This window comes from Branchiostoma floridae, chromosome 2, assembly GCF_000003815.2.
Source record: "Branchiostoma floridae strain S238N-H82 chromosome 2, Bfl_VNyyK, whole genome shotgun sequence".
NCBI classification, from domain to species: domain Eukaryota; kingdom Metazoa; phylum Chordata; class Leptocardii; order Amphioxiformes; family Branchiostomatidae; genus Branchiostoma; species Branchiostoma floridae.
Window position 1 is genome coordinate 10,862,936 of NC_049980.1, and position 23,295 is coordinate 10,886,230.

The 23,295-nt window shown below is 41.8% G+C and overlaps 2 protein-coding genes across 5 annotated transcripts; one reads left to right on the top strand and one right to left on the bottom strand.

Annotated features, from left to right (window-relative positions):
* Positions 1-3,404: 3,404 nt before the first annotated feature.
* On the bottom strand, positions 3,405-22,389 carry LOC118408215 (cholinesterase 1). 4 transcript variants are annotated; one of them, XM_035808889.1, is made up of 6 exons: positions 14,474-14,763; positions 8,783-9,353; positions 8,030-8,209; positions 6,290-7,375; positions 5,562-5,737; positions 3,405-4,949 (listed from the first exon to the last, which is right to left on the bottom strand). In XM_035808889.1, the coding sequence occupies exons 2-6, from the start codon at positions 9,022-9,024 to the stop codon at positions 4,813-4,815; spliced, it is 1,821 nt and encodes a 606-aa protein (XP_035664782.1). In that variant the 5' UTR covers positions 9,025-9,353; positions 14,474-14,763; the 3' UTR covers positions 3,405-4,812. The 4 variants fall into 4 exon arrangements, with proteins under 4 accessions (XP_035664782.1, XP_035664773.1, XP_035664756.1 ...); XM_035808880.1 differs by lacking the exons at positions 3,405-4,949; positions 14,474-14,763 and adding exons at positions 5,202-5,368; positions 22,283-22,389; XM_035808863.1 differs by lacking the exon at positions 3,405-4,949 and adding an exon at positions 5,202-5,368 and having other exon boundaries at positions 14,474-14,770.
* Positions 16,889-23,204, top strand: LOC118408250 (transmembrane protein 68-like). Its single transcript, XM_035808911.1, has 8 exons — positions 16,889-17,046; positions 18,552-18,953; positions 19,451-19,618; positions 20,325-20,518; positions 21,099-21,162; positions 21,467-21,542; positions 21,753-21,813; positions 22,295-23,204. The coding sequence occupies exons 2-8, from the start codon at positions 18,557-18,559 to the stop codon at positions 22,403-22,405; spliced, it is 1,071 nt and encodes a 356-aa protein (XP_035664804.1). The 5' UTR covers positions 16,889-17,046; positions 18,552-18,556; the 3' UTR covers positions 22,406-23,204.
* Positions 23,205-23,295: the final 91 nt, after the last annotated feature.

Consider the following 23,295-nt stretch of genomic DNA (forward strand, 5'->3'; position numbering starts at 1 on the left):
AAAACAGATGGCTTGTCACTTCTGGTTGATGAAAGTCGTCAATATACACAGCAGATGTAATCTCAACTAGTGGTGGATAATATAATTGTTTAAGTTTCGAGTAACGATTTGTAAAGATCGACTGTCATTGCAGGTGAGATCATAGTAAGATAAGATACGCAAATTAGATAGTGGTTCTTTTGGTTTGGTACGAAGGCGTTACCTTTGCAATTGTGTTTAGCGAGTCACTGGTAAGTTACACCGATAGCAATGTCTAACACATATTGCCTGCTCCATGCCCAAGGGAATTGTTAATTGAACATACTGACTGAAGGTAGGTATCTTGCAGAAAACGTCTTTTATGCGACAAAAAAACATAAGACAGATGGCTTGTCACTTCTGGTTAACGAAAGTGGTCAATATACACAGCAGATGTAATCTAAACTAGTGGTGGATAATATAATTGTTTAAGTTTCGAGTAACGATTTGTAAAGATCGACTGTCATTGCAGGTGAGATAGTAAGATAAGATACCCAAATTAGATCGTGGTACTTTTGGTTTGGTAGGAAGGCGTTACCTTTGCAATTGTGTTTAGCAGGAAGGGTGGTGACAAGTCAAACGATACTGTAGCAAAACGTTGTATGCAGTGATGCTGTCGCCCTTTATGTAGGATAACCTCATTGCCAATGTAGGTCCATTAAAGGTACATTAAGCCGTCATCAACGCAATATCACTTCGATAAGGATCGTGAATAAATGCTGTTTTTATAGAATATTTCTTTTTCTTATTCTTTTGACATTTAGAGTCATTTAATGATGTTAAGTTAAACTATGTTTTATCAAAACATATGAATCTGTTTGCCAATTCTAACGACGGAAACTCTACAGTACGATATGTATTTTCAAGGTCAGCCGCCACTAAAATGAATAGAAAATGGATGGAATGCCATCAATCATTGACCATAAATAGTAACTATCACATTTTATAACAAGCCTTTTGAGTGAAGTTGAAGCATTAGCACAAACCAACAGTTATTCAACGGAAAATTGTTATGATTTTAACTGTTGCTGGAGGTGTGGGTCATGTAAAGGTATATCCTGTTACCCACACCTCGCAGAACTTTTTCTGTAAAGTTTAATAAATAAATAAATAGAAACGGTTAGGATCAACCACTCCAATCTTGACTCAGAGATTGCATCAAGTCATCAATAATGTATCTTAATGTCACTACTGCTTCCATATGACTCTTATATGACAATTATTTCTGATACAAAATTTATGATATGAAATAATCATATCGATCCCTGGGGTCTCATGTAGTGGAGGAGAGATCATTCTGAGTGACTCGAGTTTAAGATGAAGGCTCTGCCTCGAAGGACGTGCCCTCTGACCTCACTCGTGATTTTAGACTTTATGTATGTATTTGTATGTACATCTGATCTGTATCTGAGTGTATGTTATTGTATCTGTTTATGTATTTGTATATACTGTATACATCACTGTATGACACACTTATTGTATCATCCCTGGAAGATTAGCTCAATCTGAGCTAAAGAGCATCTCAATAAACTCAATGAAGGCATTTCCTCCATCAGGAAAATCCAATTGGGGCTCTACGAGCAACCATCGTTGAAAAGCTCTGTAGAGCTTTCCTTCTCGGAAAGCCCCTGGACTGACTCTATCCAACTCTGCTATCTTAATCGATCTCACCTTCTTCTGCGGTCTCCTGATTGAAGTGGGGTGAACGGAAAGGTCGAAGACCTCTAATTCTATCGGATGTTTCCTGGCGATCGCGCGCATGTCCGCGGGTTGTTACGATTAGGATCAGGATGCTCCACGACCCGGGCTCGTCCTCGATTCTACCAAGTCTGACCGAGTTGGGGTGGTGTGAATAAGCTGAACCCGAATCAGCAGGAATCAAGCAGAACCAGCCGGAATGAAGTATTTGCAAAATTCGTGCCACATTCCGGTGGGAATTCCAAATGGACCGAATACCACTTCACACGAGAAGCGGGATGCCCTCTAAGGCCACAGCAAATAAATTTTATGGATGACATCCTATGCAGAGTGCAAAAATAATGAGATAGAGCGAAAAAAAAACAAGATTGGTTTAAAAAACAAGATAGCTAAATGTTCAACATAGACACCATAAACGTCGTAACAAGATTTGGAGTGACAAAACATGGCATCACAACTAACAAGGCATGCATTCCTGTATCAAAGAAGTGAACTAGTGTAGTAAAAGTGATACTAGTGTGGTACACTGGTATCACTTGTCAAGCTGGCAATTACAACCATGGCTTCCATATTGGTGGCACTTTTACAACTATCCAACAAGTTTCACTTCTGCAACTATAGTCATAGCTACCTCCCTAGTGTCACATCTACAAGTATGATTCTTAGGCTACAACACAACATGTTTGTCAATTTTGGTCAATCTGACCATCCCCGAAGAGGAAAAAAATTCTTGTTTTTTTTTTCTGAAATCAGGTGGAAATTAATGCGCGCGCTGATGTCATCCATAAAATTTACTTGCTGTGGCCTAAGTTAAATTTCTTGTATATTTGTAGTGCATTCTAGAAATTCTCACTACAGTCCAAATACTTGTGTCCAATCTTGTGGCCGGTTTTCCATCGAATGAGATCAGAATGTTTCGAATAATGTTGTAATGCCTTAAAATGCGGTCGTACTGCAGTTAGAATAGTTAGAAATACACTTTGAATGTCGTTCGATATTTCTCCACCTCAAATGCACCTCGAAATTTTTGAGCATGACAAAATCATTCAGTACAGCCACAAAAATAGAAACAAATATCTGGAATGCAGTGAGAATTTCTAGAATACACCACTAATTCCCAAGAAGGTACATAGATTTTTTTAACATGCAATTGCAAGAGACGTAACCTCATGTTGATAATATACAATCCTGTTTTGTAAAGAAACTCTTCCATGCGAGCCAATTGTTCTTATGACCTGTTCCTCCAGAATTGGGTTATTTCTAAGCAGATGTTAGGAGTCTGGTCGTTACTTTCTCCTCAGCCCGTTTTCTTAAACGGTAACCCAAATGTAACGGTTTTACGTCCCAACATCTGCTTGGAGATATCCTGGTTGATGGAAAGACAGGCTTCAGGACATGCGCTCATTAGGAACATGTCATCTTCACTTCACCGGGTGGTAATGTTCTCGACTTTGTATGTGTGTTCGCACATGCACATAAAGATTATGTTGATGAATTGGTGTGATTGGTTTTCAGTAGCATATAGCTATTGTTATGAAAAACATGCAAAGTTATACAAATCAGTACACAATTCGCGTAGTTAATGAGGAAACATTATTTGTATACTGCGTTTTATGATAGGAACAAACACTTACAATAATGAAGTTGAAAAAGACGACTATTTATAGATAAATTATGCACACGAGGGCAAAATTTGCATAATTTATGATAATATACTTATTATACAATGTTGTAATGTGATCGATAGGCAGACAATGGTTGGGAAAGGGGTCATCAATAGATGTAGATTATGAAAATGAAGGTCTCTTTCGCATGATGAACAAGAAAATATCGTATCACATTAATGATGGGTGATTCCAATTTAGCATAGTTATAACATTATCAAAATAAATAGTATAACACATGAACATCAGGAAGAGACGAACATCAGAAAGAGATCAAACTGTTGAAATTTAACAAACTTTCACAAAAATGTACAATTACTTCACTTTTCAAACTCAGTTGATTATTCAATAGAGGTAAGGGTTCTACGAACTCTTGTTACAACATATGAAAATTCCGGGATCCATTGGATCTATCAAAACATGTACAAATTATGATAAATAATTGTCTAAGAACAACAAATTGTCTCTTGCCCCTAAGGACAGGTGGTGGCAAAACAACGTCAGGCCAATTTATCTGGATTCATGCAAATGCACCCTTTCAATTAGAAGCTGCGACCGAGCTGCGACTGAGCTGCGACCGAGCTGTGACCGAGCTGCGATCGTGCAACGACAACAAAGCGAAAATAACGGTTTGACAGATAGCTCAGAGTTCATAGTTCATAGTTCAAGAAGTTTTTTACGTTTTGTGTGTTTCGTCGTATTTCAAATAAGACCTTTGCATTGTGCATCATATTCCAATTACAAAATCAGGGGTTACAAAAATCCAATTGTATGGTCGCTTATTAGCAATCGTCGTCTGATGAAAGGGGGCATAGAGATATAGTTTTCAATCCTAGTTATTCAGAGTGTGAAAATGGGACAATACTAAGACATCATAACTCATCGGAAGTCACGCCTCCCATTTTTGCTCCCATTGGATTCATCTGTTCAATATACATTTTAACTGTTTCCTTATACATGTGTAATAATCACTACAACCTCAAATATCAGCAATTATTTCATAGTCCCACAACAATAGAACAATTGTACGGTTTCTTCCGTCAATTTCAATTTAGTATCCTGCTGTCTGTAAATGTTAAGAAATCAGATTGAAGTTACCCAAAAATTGCACATAGTTGTTATTGCTTTGACAGGGTGTTCGAGTGATAGATTGTGTATCTTTTCATACATTATCATAAGTTATCTAAACACAGCTTTCTTCTGTTAATTTACTAGATATCATATATTTGTTATCAAACTGTTTGTATATATTCTGTTAAAGTATGTCTCAAAATCTGCCTCCTGTTTTCCATAGTCTGTACTCTGTACACGGCTACAGCCACTCCCGTGTGTACCCGATGGTGATGCTCTGTCCGAGACGGGAATGGCTACGTTGACGATCAGAACTCAGTACTAAACTTTAGACAACACATGCAGCTAGCTGCATGTCCACTTAATGTCCAAACACTTGCAGCCGATGTGCAACCAAAACCGCGAAAACCGCCGCTAAACTGCTGAACTTTGCTACTCCCTCCGAACGCCAGGACCGACCTCCGGAACTACAGGGTTCGGCATCGTTAATAAGATCGTCTGGAAGAAAGAAAGAAAGAAAGAAAGACACTGTCAATAGTTAATTTTGTGCTGTGTGTTTCTACACAATTGCTACATTAGCAGGTAATGCTAATTCACTGTAATCACTATCGCTTACTATAATGTATCAATTTGATTTAAACACAGAATGAACAATGGCACTAGGCACCAGGCAAATTTATTCTGGCTACTTTCTTGAAACTGTGTTTTTGAGTCAAGAGTACTATCAGTGCGTATAGGACATACCTTCTAGGCTAGTCACCCTTCACCCCATTTAGCTACTCTGGCTATGTGTACCTTACCTTCTTTCAAGGACCAAAGGTTCTCAAAAGTCCTTTGACCGCTTTCAAAACTCCTTTGACATTCCATCTCAGGACATTGTGATATTTTCTGTCGTTTTGCTTGTCTTAACAGGTGGTCTACAGATGGGTTAAGAGATGTAAATGTTTCTTTATTAGAAATGCACCAAGCATAATTCAATTTTGTCAGTTAAATCTGATCAGTCGTACTTGATGATAATGACAACATCCCTGCAGCTGGCAAAAACGTCTGTACCAATCGGCACTATAAACTACCTAAAGTATCTGTACGCTTCGCAGTGCTTCCCCTTACCTGTTTCCTTCTGAAGGCTAGGCATGTACCGTTCCCAGAATGCACACTGCTTGCTCTTCGGACCGCTCAACATCCGGGTTCCGTCGGTATCCAGGATTATGTATTCCCGCCCCTCCTCTGTGTATGGCCGCCATATGTCATCGGTCGTATCGTCAGGTGACCTCTTGTTTGGGTTACTGTTAAAATAGAAAATATGTAATGACCTCTTGTTTGGGTTACTGTTAAAATAGAAAATATGTAATAGCTGCTGTGTACCTACACAATCAACTTAACCGACTTTTAGGTGACTGCCTTCTCCCTGATATAAACTCAGTCACGTTTGGGACCGCATTCTGCACAGTGCAGCAGCGACACCTAGCTGCAGCGCGAAGTACAACCAGTCAATATCGCCCCGAGAATGAATAAAATACAGTCACCGAAACGTTGACTTAAACCATTTGGTTGTTCAGAAATAAACTTTGTTATACAAACTGATATAACATTGTCTTAATCTGAGAAAACTGATCACGGAAGCTACTGCGTACGTTGAAGGATAATCAGAAATGTCTGTATGTATTGAATGAAGGACTCCCAAATACATGATTGTATATTTCATGATGCTATAAAATGTTTTAAAGACTTCCCTGTTGATTACTAGTACTACACATATAATACTTTCAAACATACCGTAATAGAGATGGAGACGTAAAATACCGTTGTGATAAGAGACGACATTAAATACCACCTACCCAGTCCTAGCGAAGTTGGTCCAGTACCGCATCATCCTGCGAGCGAGTTCCCCTTCCTCTGCGGTGTAGTTCCACTTCGGATCGATAGGGAGCCCGAAGATGAACTCTATCTCGTACCCGTGCATGGCGCCCATCCAGTGTGGCCACGCCAAGTTGGAGGCCACCTGCGCGAACTCGTACACATATGCTGTCCTGCCGTGGTTGATGTGGCCCTTCCCCACGGCTGTTGTCGGACAGACGAAGAAGTAGTCCCCGAAGACGCTATCCAGTGCATCTCGGTACATGGTGTCTTGGTCCATGTGTAGCCAATCCGTATACTCAAACGCAGTAGCCTCGACCGTAATGTCGTTCAACCAGGGATGGCAAAACCCTATGTCTCCCACAAACGTTTCCCTGTCGATGATGCTATCCGTATCCTTGCTGAAACCGGGAACTCCGTACACTAACCAGAAATTCCCCTCGTTCTTGACGAACCCAACGAGGATATCAATGTCTTTGAAGGTACCTTTCTCGTAAACCTCGGCAGGATCTTCTGTAAGGAAGCTTCCATCCTTGATTGGAGGGAAGGGGATGTCAGCAAGGAAGTGTGCGCCGGTCAAGTCTACAACATTCCATTCGTGGTCCAGGATAGTCTGCGCAGGGACATCCCTCAGGCAGGCCACGAGTGCATCCATGTCCTCCTCCTCTGCTGAGCACCCGATATCTATGGCCAGGGCTTTGGTGCGTTTCCGGGCTTGTTCGCTAGGTCTCACGGCCCAGGGAGCGAGGGCGGACGCGCTCTGCATGATTGCTCTCTGGAACAGATTCCTGCTCATCGGAGAGATCATGTGGAAATTCACGCTCGCAGCGCCTGCGCTCTCTCCAAATATGGTGACCTTCGCCGGGTCCCCTCCGAACGCGTGGACGTTTTGTTGAACCCACAGCAGCGCAAGATGTTGATCCAGGAGTCCTACATTCCCGGGCGCGGCTTCTGACCCGCTGTACAGGAACCCGAGGGCACCGAGCCGATAGTTCATGGACACCACAACGACATCCTCCATGCGGGCCAGGTATCTCCCGTCGTACACATCTAAAGACGACGTGCCCCTGAAACGGACGGCAACAGAATATAAATTTGTTTTCGTGTTCGCCAACATTCCAAGCTGCTTCCATTTTCTCCCTGAACTGAATTCGAACTTTGTCCCTGTTTGTCCTATTCAGAGTTTTCTAATGAAAGGTAACGAAGAGTTCACACCTCACATCAAGCAACATCTGGTATAGGTATCCAAAATTTGTGATAGGAAAGTCGGACGGGGTAACGTAATTCTGGTTTCATGTGATTTTGTGGCACATTCTTTATCGAACAAGGTCAAGCCTCCGAGTTCCTTTTCCTTTTGAATGCAGCAAATCAATTCCTATACAGCTACTCCAAGCAGAGGTTTATGGGGATAATCGTTACCTTTTCCTTACATTGGTCTTATGTGCCGTCTTTTTCATCAGCCATCGAAAAAGACTGCATATAAGGAAAAGGTCACGATTTTCCCCTCAAGTTTCATAAGGAAAAGGTCACCATTTTCCCCACAAACCTCTGCTAGGAGAGTATACACAGCTTCATACCTGGCTGAAACCACCTTACTCTTCTCTACTCTACTCTACTCTACGGTAGCACCCCACCCTCCCGGCAGTGTGGTTCAGCGTTACAAAGTTGTCCACATATTACGTCTTACGTTAGTTCCCCAAATGAATCTTCAAGATACTCACGAGAAGAAACCTCCTCCGTAGATCCAGACCAGGACGGTTGCTCCTGTAGGTGCGGGTGTTGGCTGCCACACGTTCAGGTACAGGCAGTCCTCGCTGATGGGCGTGTTGGGGTTCCACATCTCTGCACCATGGAACCCGGGAAAGGCCTCATCGGGTGCCAGCACACAGGAGTTAGGGAACCTATAGAAAACATAGTAATTAGGGTTTTTTTAACGGTACCAGCGACATATACATCTTCTAGTACTAGTTTTAGTTTTTTTTTTTTGTTATTCTGTTATGTCCCATGTTAATCTATTCAACATTCCTATGTGCTATATGTTTACGTTTATTTATAATTCAGTTGTATCGCTTGTAAAGTACTACTTTTAGGATTTCAGTCATTTTCAACAGACGACAATTCGCCAAGAATACTCATTCATCGTTAGATTATTCTCATGGACAAAGCTAAGGCTTGGGTCACATTTGCAAACCGGGGCCCGGCCGGGCAGCTTTCGTGATCGAAAAGTATGATACAAAATGCATCAAAATACACAAAATGTCAAGACAAGATTCATTTGCATGATTTCTGTATACTTCTAGGTATACATGAAAGGTTTTAAATGTGACCTAAGCCTAGGAGATTGAAACCTTGTCAAAACTGACTAAAATTCGTGGTTGATAGGATATCGCCGTATCTACAACTATTTTCATATCAATTTTTTCCGATTTGTTTGCCACAACCCATACAATTTCCGAGGAAACATTTATACGTACTGTGTGGCCTCGTACACGCCGGTCCATGACTCCACAGGCTCCGGTGCTCGGAACCTCAGGTCTCCCACGGGAGGCTTGGCGAAAGGAATTCCCAAGTATGCGTTGACCTTCCTTCCTAAGACGTCAAGCTCAAGTCCACGAACCTGTCCCGCTGACGTCGTGACGACTGACGTGGCGGCGTCAACAGACGACCACACGAACATCAGGAGAGGTAGAATCTGTAGCAACAGTCGCGATGCCATTCTGCTTTGGTTGGTTTGACTAGCTTAAAACTGAGGAGTCCTGAAGCAAATCTGTCCCCGGCTTTGACCTACGCTGTCTGCCGGAACCAGATGGAAAGTGTCCGTTCTGGTCAGTAATACAATAGCGGTATTCACAGCCCACACAACGCTACACAGTTCCGCCCACTGAAAGTCGTCCCTGTTATCGTCGTCCTTTCATCTCCCAAAGTGTAGTATGGGGGCTGGAATCTTAAGGGACTCTTTCTGGACATTCAATGTGGCATCGCTTTCGGGGACGAATCGTTGGCCAGGACGTTTGTGGGTTGTTGTCGCCCGACATCGACCACCGACTGGAAGGGAGAATAAAAAAACGTTGAGTGAAAAGCTTCAAGGCTTGATTGACATATCGTCACCACAATTTAAACCGTGCCCATGTAGGGATGGCATCAAAACAATCTGCATAAGGAGCAACAGAAGCCGAATATAGAGGAGGTCCCCATCCAACTGTAAACAAACAAGCACACACACACACACAAACACACACAATTCACCCAGTCAAATACTGTAGCCAACAATGTTCAAAGGCGCGGATAAAGCAAAGGTCGTGGACTTTTCCTATCAATCGAGCGACCAATACGTGCAACATTGAGGAACATTTACCCGCTACCTAGCTACCCTCTCCAGCAGTATTCTAGAAATCCTTGTCCTCCAGGAGCGGGATACAAAGTGCAAACTTTGCATGCTGAAGAGCGTAGGAATGTACTGAATATAGCTAAAGAATATGTTTGGCCCGAGGCTTGGTTCCCCTTATTTGTTCAAATCCATAGCGCTGAATAAGCGGCGCAGTTGAACACCAGCGCCCGTGGGAACACAACTGACGCAGTCAGCGAAGAATGACCCTTCCATCCATCCGTCTTAATTTGTCCAGCTCCCGCTGAAAGGCCCAGTTACTCCCGCCGATGTTTAGTTAACCTTTACCGGAAATCTTTATAACTCAGTTGCATCCAAAAGTCGACGTTGCCAAGCCATGGCGATTAATTTTCCACGCAAACAGGATTCTACTAGCGGAAATACAAGAAAAATGTTCTGCAGGAAAAGTAATTTTGTTAAAAAAAAACTAAAAAAAAACATGGCGATTTCATCTGCGGTTGAGGTAATGAGATAAGCTTATTCTGTACATGGATTTTGTTTTGTTCGTTGTCGCAGCTTTAAGAGAGGTTTTGAATTCGGTAAATGATAAAGAACGTTTGCCGTCTTTGAACACCATGCCTGAATATGAATAAGAATTGACGTCAAAGATACACCGCGTATCCAAACCCTTACAGCAGTCACCAGTCTATCACGTCTGACAACCAACCACTTTGTGCAGCTTCTGTAATGAAAACTACACTACAAGGAAGCACCTCTCTGAGACGATATAATTTGTAACGTTTCTCAAAATAATGCAAAGTACAAAATTCGTCAATTTCAGAGAACATCTTCAAAAGTTATCCTTCTAATTGTTGTCGCGCTGTAAACGATATCGATAAAATTACATTATTGCTACTAGTATTGGCAAGATGCTTCTCTCCCTCAACATGTTACACGGCGGTCGGAGTCGGAAACTTCACAGATTTCTTTGCAATATTGGACATGCCTGGAATATTAATGCATAAACGGTATGTAAGACCACTAAGAGTATAAGTCTCAATCTTAACTGGCGAAACAGCTCCTCTGTACGATATTGCTTGGTACTGCATTATTTAGCTCTCGCGTTTTTTAAATGAGCCCCACTCACCCAAAAAAAACTGAATTGAGAAAGCGTTTTGTCGCAATTTTAGCCTTTTGGCTTCTGTTCCTTGCTTCTCTGCTGAGACCATTAGCCACAACAGAAACTATATTGGACAGGCCTAGATGAGAGCAGAAGAATCTTGAGAACGTAATTGTACCAAGATTTGGCGCGACATCACAGGAGTTATCAGACGTTCACGGTAGCCAGGTTAGTCCATGTTGAATGATTATATGGGTGACATCCGCGCGCTATAATTTTTGGCCGTTTCCAAAAATGAATAGAAACAGTTTTCAACAATTTACTCTAAATCGTAAAAAGCAAATAATAAGCAACCTTTGATAAGCAAATATATGCAGTGGATTGCGAAAAAAATATCGGAAAACGTATACTAATGTCATAGGATGTTCTAAGGTCCAAAAAAAATGTGAAAGGACAAAGATGAATTCGAAGAATCCGTTGTTCGGTAACGTTTTATGATATTCTGTGTGTTCAGCCGTATGTTCAACCTCACTGACCACTTAGAATTCATAAGGCAACTTTTCTTGGTGAAACTTTTTTATTCACCCACCCACATAAGTTTTTGGGATTCCCAGATGATGTCATCCATATAATCAAATCAACATGGCCTTAGGTCTGGCCGAGAGCAATCTACTGCCTCCTGAAACATCTTCCCCGACATCCCGCACATTAGCAATCTTCACCATCTAATTCTCAGAGAACAAATAGATGGTACAAGCTAGGACTAGGAGTGATTGGGCATTTCCTTGTGGTCCGTTATCCTGGTGAATACCTGATTAGTGCAGGGGCATCTCACATCGTCCCTAATGTGATCGGGATGGTAATTCAATAGGATATTATTGAGCGCGTCGCCACTGATCATCAGGCGGGGTCATGCAGGGTCAAACTCGGTCAGGCGAGGCAAAACGCCGCTGATCCAATTAGTATTCTATCAACATTTGCCATGGATTATTTTGTATCCTAAGTCTTCAATAATCAATTAATAAAGCATGGAGTTTTCAATATCTAGAGAAAATTGAAGTTTCTGGAATAGGCCTAGGCAGTTTCGTCAATCAACAAATTGATAGTTAATTGCAAATTGTTAATTCCGTGTATCATCTTTGTTGAGTCCAGAACCAAGTCAGAGATAATGAAAGGTGTTCCCTTCTGCTCTCTCTCCCTACTCTCCAAGTAGAGGTTCGGCTCAGGCAGTTTTGAGCGTGTTTTAAGCTAATCTCCAAGCATATCCTACAACGGCATAATCATAAGATAGTACTAAACTGGCCAAGGAGTGTAGTCAGCCAAAATGAGTCCATTTCTCCGGTAGCCAAACACACTCCTAAGCCGGCTTCACTCCTCTGGCAGCTTTTGATACTATCTTATGCTACCGTAGAATCTGCTTGGAGATTATTTTCAGGCGTTTACATTGTATTGGGCTTGCTATTTTGTGCTGTCTTCTTTAAGGCTGAAAGACATTAAGTAAACAGTACAAAATAGAAAGTCCGATTAAAACGCCTAAAACACGTCAAAATACTGGAGCTGAATTTCTGCTTGGAAAGTATTCTGTCTCTCTCCCTTCCTGGGTCATATATACATAATCCCTACAGACAGATCGTATTGGCCGAAGAGTGGAAATTTCTCGGAGCTGCCATTTCACCACCCCTGCTAATGCGATTTGAGCAGTAATTCAATATAATGTTATTGAGCACGTCGCCAATTAATGGGCGGTGGGGAAATCCACATTAGGGTGGGTCTGGTCCGTTCAATCAAATTTAGAGCAGAGAATACATACAGAAGGGGCGAGTTTCAGTCCACCTGAGCAATCTTACGTGCCTATACATTCAATGTACCACATTCGAATCATCGCCTTCCTTCACATAGACACTCCTGGCAAGCCTATACTGATAAATCACATCACAGTGCATCTAGAGAATATATACGTTGGTCTTGCCACTTACCACTTTGATGATTGAATGTATAGGACAATCGACGTGCAGTAACAAGACTGTCATGGCAGAAAAATCAGCCGTAGTACACTGAAAATAGCGTCACTAATACTATACTAGAATACCATGCCACGATGTTGAATGAATGTTCTGTAAACCCACCGTGCTGTGAGAGATATTGCTCGGTCCAAATTGTCATCTATCGGTAGCTGAAGTCTGGAGTCTGCCTGGCTCAGATTCTAGGCGATGTCATCTCTGCATAGCTTACACGTAATAGGATTGTTCTCGATCCCACTTTGACATATAAAACCACGACCCGATGATATTTTGCCAAACCTCTTCCAGGGGAAAGTGGGGGAAATATCCAATCGCATTAAAGCGAAGTGCTCATTTGGGCAACCCCGGGACAATCATAGCGCCTGAAAGTGCAATCAGGGTGCCTATACCCATTGTCCTCAATATCACACCAGGTCAATCTAATGTGGTTTATTCCACGCAGTAAAGGGGCAGTGGATCTGATGGATTTTTGTTGACCATCTTCTTCAACAGAATAGAGCTTCGGTCAATCCTTGACCTGTATATATACGCACCTGTCCGGACCGTATGTTACACCATATGTACATTGGACACTGCCACCTGTACTTCTATTTGTATACTTCTCCAAACGTCGCGAACCTGCACAACGTAAACTTTGTGTATTTGATTCATGGCTATTTGCATAGGTGTTGAGTTCAGGCTGCGGTCAGTTCAGTCCAATTGTGATACTGGATTCTATTACAAAGCTTTTCATGCTACAGAACAAAGGTGAAAACGGCACACTGAAAATGAAAAGCAGTCACATGGCAGTATGCCATGAAAATCCCAGTAAAGTTGTATTTTACCGTCGTCATTGAAAATTGGGAATCGTCATTGGAAATTGTGCCTAAAGCCAAAAGCTTTTTCTGTTTTTACATCGTTCTGATGACTGTTGCAAGTGTCACAATTTACATGTACCACCGTGGGCCGATAAACGCTTCTAATTGTGTCGTCTTTCAAATGAAAAATACTTTATCACTGAACTTGTTTTACAGTGGTACCGAATGTTTATTTACAGTGTACGTTTGACGTCATTGCATGACATTGTCCTACAGTTGGTCGCTGGGGCGAGTTGTTGGTAGGCAATTGAACCATGTGTCATATAGCCTCTTGATATGCAAGACCAATTATGCAGAACCAACCAAAAAGCAAGTGGTGCCAAATGGTAACCTATGCCCGTTGAAAATTTGGATCAACAGTCGAAGGCCACATGAGTAAAAGGGGATTCACACAAGGGCATTGTGTCAAATAGAAAATGACCTACTAGAAGTAGTATATGGACGCAGTGGGACAGCGAAACTCAAAACCCAAGGTCCAGCTCTTCCTCGATGGCATGCGGCATGCGACGAGAAAAACCAACAGTTGTCCAAGGACAACACGGAAATAATTGCCAACGATAACTGGGCTGTATAGAACACGAACACATTCCGTCGTAATACCCTGGACATGAAGGTTGAGACCGAGGGGCCCCGAACAAAAGGCGGAATAATTACGAAGTAATCAAGTCCTCCTTGTGGGGGTCTATCGGTGTGGAACATGGCCAATATCTGCCCTCTCCCCATCACATGCCTGCCCTCCTTTTAAACGCCTGTCATACCCTTACCTCCAGTCTTTGTCGTTAATTAGTGATCACGTCAAATGACGTAAAAGTCTTGAATGTAAATTTACTGTATCCACTTACCTAACAAACAGAGGCCTCTTCTCTGGGTTGACTTTACAATCCCTCCCGCGCCGTGGTACCGAGCAAAATGGGTAGCTTGCGGGGCGCTGTGCTAGCGCATCGGAAAAATGTGGCGCCTGTATTATCTTAAGAAAAGTCGGGTCAGTGGTTTCTGATCCGTGTTACAACGAAAACATGATCGAAGCTAAAGATGACCTGGAGCTAGGAAGCCTGGAGGACCGGTATAGCAACTCTCCGCTGTAGTTTGAGGGATGGTACGCGAGACGTCCGGAGCGGGAGTACCGGTCCGGAATGCCGCCATACCAGCAATGCGCTCGTTCGCACCGGGAACACCTTTATGGGTATGGCTATCGAGACAGCGTTTTGTTTCTGGCCGCCAACTGGCGACAATCGTTTGTTCGCCGTCGGCATTACGAAATGAGAGGGATGGGGAGGGGCACACATGTACACAACATGTCGACCTAGTTAGAAACATGTAAAGAACTCTGAAAGGCCGAAAATTACTTCAATTTCTTCCTTACTTCCATGGTTATGGAGGATTGATAGCAAGGTTTTGATGCACTCGCATAAACCCTTCGCATCTTCCTCATCCATTGTGATGAGGATGCAAATGAACATCTGTAGCATAATAAGTATTAAACTGTGACAAACTTAATGTACCTTATATGATATATACAGCGTTATGACAGCACAAATCTTTGTGCCTTTCACAATTTCTGGGTGTGAAATTGTACTTTGACTCAACTTTAACATTTGCAACGAGTGTTTAAATTGAAACATCAAAACACGTCAGCAAAGCACAGGGCAGTGTGTGTTGACACATTAATGTTGTTGGTTTTATTGTATGTTAACATAGACATATTGTTTTCTACCGTGTATCAATGTAAAAGAAAACAGCGATATGAGTTAAAAACAGTAGCATCAATGACAAGATACAAAATACTAGTAGTAAACCTGTAATGATCTGTAATGGGTCTGTGTACAGATGTCGTGCAAGAAAACTACGGTACTTTTGTCATCCCCACCCCTCCACCTAAGAACTGTACGATCGGTCCCGACATTTATAAATAATCCGTTTGACGTTTGGAATAGGTCAGAGCAAGTGGCCCGTGGCCCTGCTCCATCTGAATGTCGTATTACTATTCCAGGTCCCGCCAGGCGGACAGATTTCGGAGGTCTCTACGGGAGGCGGGATGGCGTAAATTCCTCCACGATTCCGCCCGACCTTTGCGTCATCACGGCCGGCTTGTTAATAATAGATGGCGTTTGTTGTCGGTGTCTAATACAGCATATTCATTTTGCCGATTGGCCCTTTAGCCCGAGTTACATTCGTTCTTCATAATGGGCTTGCAGACAGACTGGAGTCCATGTAACTCGTGCAATACTGTCGTACGATTATCTGCCTGACTGAAAACACAAGGGCTGAAATAGCACTAAAACAACAATGCACGTGCAGAAATGGCACATGACGGCAAAGGTTACAGAAATAGCACAGAGATGTCGAAGTTGTTGAAATGTCATCAGAATTATCATGTAACACATACACAAGTGTGCACACATACACACACGACACTCATGGACGAATTCTCCCCTCCGAGACGCTTTAGTAAAAAAAAACTCTCATGTGCTTTTAGTAAACAAAATGGCATGCAATTGTAAGTTGTTTCGTGAAATGCAACTGTTGAAAGCTATAATTGAACTTTTCATGTTAATCATACCTGATAAGATTTTGACACATTATGATTATGCTACCGGTATACCAAGCACCGTCCTTTGGGAATTTGGTCGCCTTTCTTAACGCTGCAGGTAGACTTCTTATCGATAGAGGGCAACACTAGTCTATATTTGTAGTCTCGTATCCTGTTATCTTGAAATGGAACTTTCGGAACTGTCAAATTAAGCTTGAATGCATAAATAAAGCAGGCTATCCAGTGACATTGAAAGTAAGTGTGCTAGTCTTTCTGAATTACAATTGTCAGCCCTGCTGGTTTCTATACAGCACAGTAGCATGACATAGGCAAAGCTGCTTTCCATGACTTTTGACATACTTTCAATAGGTTATAGAAACTTTCGTTCATGTGTGGGGGGATAGTAGGAAATACATCTCAGTACTACTTCTGAACGCTCGTTGCTTGTACTATCACGCGGCAAGAGTCTATGACACATAGGAGGATGGCGAATGATTAAGTCCATGTTTTCAGTCTGTCGATTGAAAAAGAGTCACTCAAATATCGTGGGTGCAATAGAACCACCACCAATCTTCGAAAGCTTCTGGTGGTGTCCGTGATATTCCCCTGCGGATATTCCGAAGTCGTTCGGAGAAGAGACATGCTCGACAAAGTAATTGTTCCCTTATTGCAATCCTTACATTCAATGCCATGACGTCATTGTTGAATGGAATGCCTAGATTACCACGCATTGAACCTTTGATCCTCCTGCAGCTGGGTGCTGTGGAACTGGGTGAACAACTTTGACCTGTATGCCACCTGCACGTTGGACTACACTAACACATGCAAAAACAACGCAATCACCGTAGACATATTGGCTTGAGGAAGGCATTCCGGTGTTAGAAGGTAGGTTGCAGTGTCATTTTATGCTATTTCTCTGGCCCGTGATTCAAATGTACGGCTCAATCGTACTTTCTTACATAAAACACAACGTACTTGTATCATATACCAAATGAACGGATGTTAGATTGAGAGTACAGAAAAGTGAATTTGTTGCGTTCTGTCCATTGTACATGTTGGCTTCTGTCGACGTTTTAAGCCCTTTTTTAACGTTTAAACTTTTACAGTTTCGAACTGTACGCACTTGAAGATATCAAAATGGTAACAAGATAAGTAGGGTAATGTTGAAATGATCAGCTGAATATGTGGTTATCCTACTATGGGCGTGGCACACAATTATATTTATGCTATCTGACCTATAAGGGTTTAACAGCAGTACAGTTTTATCACCGTGGTTTCTTATCTTAGTTCATGGACACAAGGTTGTTTCTCTGCCTCTGAATAACAACACTTAAAACATTTACGTGAGCGCTGTATTTATGGACGTCAACTCAAGTAGCATATATCATGCTCAAATTCTCAAAACTCAAATTCTCAAAGAGAGAGTAGACGTAATAACGGCCAATGCAATCACATCCATTAGACAAAACATGTAGAAATTGCCATATCAATCATTTAAGAAGCAACGATCGTGGGACTATACACGATCAAAAGGACACATATTCTTTAAAAAAGTATTTCTATACTCCGTGCCTCCGTTGATAACAAGGTCGATCAAAGGTCATTCCGAATAACAGTCTCGAAGGTCGACGGTGGAAGGTAAGCTTTATAAAGAGGGTCGACCCCGCGAAGCAAAACAGTCAACACTTCAAACCACTTGTACTCGAGCTCCCGTCAGCCGAATAGTCAATTACTTTGTTTTGATAATGAAACGGTAAGTTTGCAAGAGAGGTCCAGTGATAGACGTTAGTGAAGGTAAGACGTGCAGGTGATAACTTAAAGATACACATACAGAAGTTACTTAAGCAACTGGGCATGTTTTGTGATTGAGTAAATTAGCTCCCCTTGTTTGGGTACAGTAGCTAATGTTGTAGCAGTGTGACAGGGCAGGGTCCCCAGTGTCGGAAAGTTCGACACGTAGACCTTCTTTGATAATTGTTCACAAAATATCAAGGAACTCATACCAAAACGAGTTTTTAACATTACCATCGCCCCTAAAATTGGTTTTGTAAGCTAACTTTTGTCATGCCTTGTAAAAGACATTGTATTCAGCCATAGGCTGACATTACTTGATTTAATTAAAGAGTACTTGAGGAGTTGAGTACTGAATACCTTTTCATACACGTGGGACTTGCAAGTACTCGATCGTATAATTTGAAGTAGTATGCATTCTTTAGTTCCTAAAATTAATATCTATCTAAAACAAACACTTTCTTCTGTATACGTAGTTCTTTAAGAGTGGCATCATACATTCTCTCAAGACAAACGAGACATCGTATTATCAAACTCTTTATATAGACGTTTTGACCTGTTTGACGTCGAGTCATTTTAGTCTCCACCTATCCCCACAGCCACCATGTCACTCCACCCGGCTCCAGAGTCCAGCCTCTTCTGTAACGCCACCACAGAACAACTCCTTACAAACATCACCATCTTATCATGGACGGAAAGCGTCACCGTTACCATAGAGCAACTGCACATCATCATGACAACCGTGCGAGCCATTATGGAGTTTGTCGGCGTGGAAGGTGTGGATTTGGGAGCCGTCTTTCTCCACTACCTTCCCCGTGTCATAGCCGTGCTCTTCATCGTGCCGTGGTACATCATGGGGTCCCTGTACGTAAATGCCATCATCATCCGCTTCTACAGTGAGATGTACAACTTGAAGGACCCTTTTGACGGCAACGCTATCTGGCAGAAGGCGCGGTGCGCGGTCTCTGCCTTTTGGGCAGTCCAGGCAAAGATTTTGCACGGTGAGTGCGTGGACGATTGATTCAGGTTAATCGCTACAGACAGCTTATATCGTGTTGTTTATTTGAGCGAGGTTAGGGGGAGATAAAAAACATTTTTTTTTTCGTAAATTTGTCACGTTGTTTTTCATGTCAATAACGCTAACCTGGCAAAGATGGGAGATGAACAGCTTTTAAAGTCATGAAACGTAAAACATTTTCTCATTTTTTATAGGTTGCAAGATTCATGATTTGACTCAACGTTAACATTGGCATCGAGTGTTAAAGTTACTTCAACTTTACAAATTCCAGCACAGGGCAGTGTGTGTTAACATTCCTGTTTATTGCCATGATAACATGGTGTTTTCTGAAGGCGATCCATGTAGAGGGGAACAGGGTGTTAGAGGGAGATAAAATTTCACACGTCTTGATTATCATTTTTCATATCAATAACACTCGCTTGGTGAAGATGGGAAATGAATAGCTCTTAAAGTCATATTAAGTAAAACATTTTTTTACAGGTTACGAGATTCACGGCTATGAGAAGCTACCAAAGGACGGTCCAGGTCTGATTGTGTACTACCACGGCACCCTGCCTGTGGACTGTTACTACATGATGGCGAGGATCAACCTGGACCAGGGCAGACCGCTGTGTGCCATGACCGACCGGTTCATGTTCAGTATTCCAGGTACATGTGTTGTGTCCGCTCTTCAATATCTGTTGAAGGGAGTCATACTTTTACTTCATTCAAATAAAGCCGTTATCACACAACAGAAAAATATCTCACGAAACGGGTACATGTACGTGAGCTCTAATGGACATTTTCGGTTACCGTAGTAATAAGGCCGGTGTCGTCCCGATCACTGCAGGATTTTCAGAGATCGGTCCATGGTCACCGAGACATAGTCTCGAGAGGGGGAGCTGATTTACCAAACTGCTTTTTCGTTTTGCGATCGGGTTGCGGTAAAATTTCCTTTACTAGCACAGAGAACCTTCGCAGATGTTGAAAATCACGAATCAGTGCCACACACACACACACACACACACACACACACACACACAAAATGAATAAATAAAAATATGTCGCTCCCGAAGTCTGCAAAGGAGGATAACCGAGACCCGTGATATGGGACATGGTAGCTTTCAAGGTGATAAATACGCTTGACTTTCTAGTGATTTCAAAATTCCTTGACCTTCTGACGATCAAAAAATTCGGTCAAATGTCACCGACAGTGTGACGCCGGCTCGACCGAGGTGTCGATAGGAGTTTCTGTTCCGATCATGCTTCTGAAAATGCAGCCATATAGCATTGCGTGAGCTCTAAATGCCGCTACAGTATATGTTACACAAGAGAATCCCTGTGAGGTAACGGGGGGTCCTTTCCCTTTCATCAGGGTTGAAGTTTATGATGGACGCGATGGGAGTGAACCGAGGCGAGCCTAACCACTGCGTGCAGCTGCTGAAGGCCGGGAACCTGCTGGCCCTGGCCCCGGGAGGCGTGAGGGAGGCGCTGTTCGGAGACAAGCACTACCGCCTCATCTGGAAGCACAGGATGGGCTTCGCAAACGTGGCTAAAAGAGCCGACGTGGTGAGTCATCCGCATACCTTTCCGATGACTCTTCCACCCCCTTTCAATCAGTTTGGTTGCGTCCCTCTCCTTGGTGCTGATTAGGCCATCGCACCACAGCTGTCATCGCTGTCCGCGATACTGATTGGCCACTGTAGCAGATTGCGTAATTCGTTACTTTTGCGTTGATTGGTCCGTAGTTTAGTGTCTACTAATTCTATCAAATCTCCAGAACTACACATAGACGCTTATTCTCCCTTTTCAATAGAGACCGCGAAAGTGCTGAACGAACAAACATTTTACAGATTACTACAGTCGAAGATTTTTACAAATGATTTTTTTACATGTCCATGTTGTATTGTCTTTTTTTTTATCTTAACATTTGAATAGTATATACCAAGTATGAAACCAAGTGTCACACAAAAACAATTTTGGTCGCTGAAGGGTTGCTCAGCGGTGGCTATCTAACGTTAGTGGAATGGGGGCCTTTGTGATAGACGAAGACACCCTATGTAATTCAAAATGGGAAAGAAAAGAACCTGTACCATTCCCTTCAAAATGGTAGCATCTTTTTACTTTGTTTTCCTTCTTTCCACGGCAGCCTATCTTCCCAGTGTTCACAGAAAATTTGCGCGAGGTTTTCCGGACCCCACGATTCGGGATACGTATGTATCATATCTTTGTGTTTAAACTCTTTTAGTTTTAACATCTCTGAACATTGTGGAGTTTCTTCATTCCACTGTATGTGACGTGTAATTCGTTATGATATTACTGTGTGTCATAATCTGCAGTTGTTTTTCGTTGATAAAGTCTTCATATCTGCTTGTAAACATGGCTTCCGGCTTTGTAACATCTACAACTAGCATCATTCTACTTATGTAGTGGAACTGCTTTCCTTCTGAAGATTATAAGTTTAAGATAGTTTATAACCAGTAGATCGAATTCCATTTAACCATGTTTCACACCTAGCCTTCCTGGAGTGGGTGTATGAGAAAACCCGGATGCCTGTTGTCCTCATCTATGGTGGATTTCCTGTCAAACTCAGGTCAGTCAAACATTCTAAAGATTAGTAGATGTTGTACTGTTAGTAGTTTTTGAAATATGAAATTAGTGAGTCTCAAATTTTGGAAATTTACTAGCAGCTAGTTTAGATTAGACCTTGCATTTGCTAAACAAGTTTTGCAAATTACCTAGCACCTAGTTTAGCTAAGACCTTGCATTTGCAAATATCTTAAAACAGTTCATTACCTTACAGGACCTACATAGGAGACCCTATCTATGATCCTAACCTGTCCGCTCAGGAACTTGCTAAGAAGGTGGGTTCTCAATGTTTGAGATTATTTGGTCAAAGGAATGCCATTTTTATTCAGTTAATGGTAGTTCACCTTTCTTTACATGGTGACTTTTATCCGTTGTTTTTAAAAATGTGGCATTTACATATATCTAGTAGACAGACGTTGGTTTCAAATTGCACCATTTTCATATTATTCCAGTCTGAAACAGTCGTCTATCGACTTCATATCCCTAAGTACTCTGATTTCATATACAATGGATAAAGGTTACCCCACGGATAAAGGTGAACTAGCGGTTATATCAAACAAATCTTCTGGGAACTCCAAAGCTGATGCGAGTTCTGCTGCAGTACCTTAGAAAGCCAGGGGTCCAGTTAACCTTCAATTTCATGACCCCTTCCCACCTACCAAAAAATTATCAGGATCCAATGAAGGTTGTGAATATATATTGTGAAATGTAACATGTAATGCTATATTTAACGTTACACCTTACCTATTGTTCCAGACCCATGATGCTATAGAGGAGATGATCGAACGCCACCAGAGGGTCCCAGGAAGCACTCTCCATGCCCTTCTGGACAGATTTCACGGACCCAGCTCCTGTGGGAAGGTCTGAGCTGGTAACCACAGCTTTTTGTAAGAAATCACCTAATGTAGCTTTGCTCATAAAATCCTACATCATTGTTACAGAGAAAGGCTCGAAGGTAGAATGATATCACAGTACCGGTATTCATAAAAATCTGCCTCTGTCATGGCAGAAGTGTTTTGGAGATTCTTCAAAGTGCCTTTCTTTTGAAATGGTGGCCGTGTAAAATACTTAGTATAATCTGATCAATAATTAGGTAGGTAACATTAGCCGCAATGTAAATATGAATACATTTAAAAACTGTTGGAAAAAAATCTCATCACATACAGCATTTTTGCTTGAAGGAATGGCTACCAAGAGATTTGGGTGCGATTAAGTGCAATAATATCGGAAATGCCATCAGAAATGACAAATAACATTCTGGGATTCCTAATACAGAGATTTAAAACTTTAGCTCACATGCAAAACATTAGCAAATAAGACACCTGTTTTCTGTCAAAAGAAACAGCTGTATAAGGCTGTAATTTCTTTAGCATCTTTTTTTAGTTTTCTTCATGGAGTCATGTTTGTCATAAAGATTAAAAAATGCAATTCATGTCCGTTTTTGTTGTTGCTTGTAATTGTTATATTTGTGTTGCATTTGTTTACATAGTCTGGAAAAGACTGACTGACAGAGAGATTATTTGTTTACATCAATGTAACATCATTTTGTATTCATATATATTATTAATGTTGATTTGTTTATGCAATTCTATTTTGTCTTGAACAAAAGCGAGGAAAAGGTCTTATGCCTGTTACTTTTGTCCAACTCGTTTATACATGTATGTATGATGAGGAAGTTGAAATAAATAAATAAATAGTCTGTTATGAATGGACTTAAATGCTTTAGGGCAAAAGCTTTGCAATATCCATGACTTGAT

Coding starts and splice junctions, on each gene's coding strand:
- LOC118408215 (XM_035808880.1), bottom strand. CDS start 9,024: ATGGCATCGCGACTGTTGCTACAGATTCTACCTCTCCTGATGTTCGTG. Junction 8,210..8,782: donor GGCGTGTACGAGGCCACACA/GTACGTATAAAT, acceptor TGTTTTCTATAG/GTTCCCTAACTCCTGTGTGC. Junction 5,738..6,289: donor ACCAACTTCGCTAGGACTGG/GTAGGTGGTATT, acceptor CTATTTTAACAG/TAACCCAAACAAGAGGTCAC.
- LOC118408250 (XM_035808911.1), top strand. CDS start 18,557: ATGTCACTCCACCCGGCTCCAGAGTCCAGCCTCTTCTGTAACGCCACC. Junction 19,619..20,324: donor GTTCATGTTCAGTATTCCAG/GTACATGTGTTG, acceptor CCCTTTCATCAG/GGTTGAAGTTTATGATGGAC. Junction 20,519..21,098: donor TGGCTAAAAGAGCCGACGTG/GTGAGTCATCCG, acceptor TTTCCACGGCAG/CCTATCTTCCCAGTGTTCAC.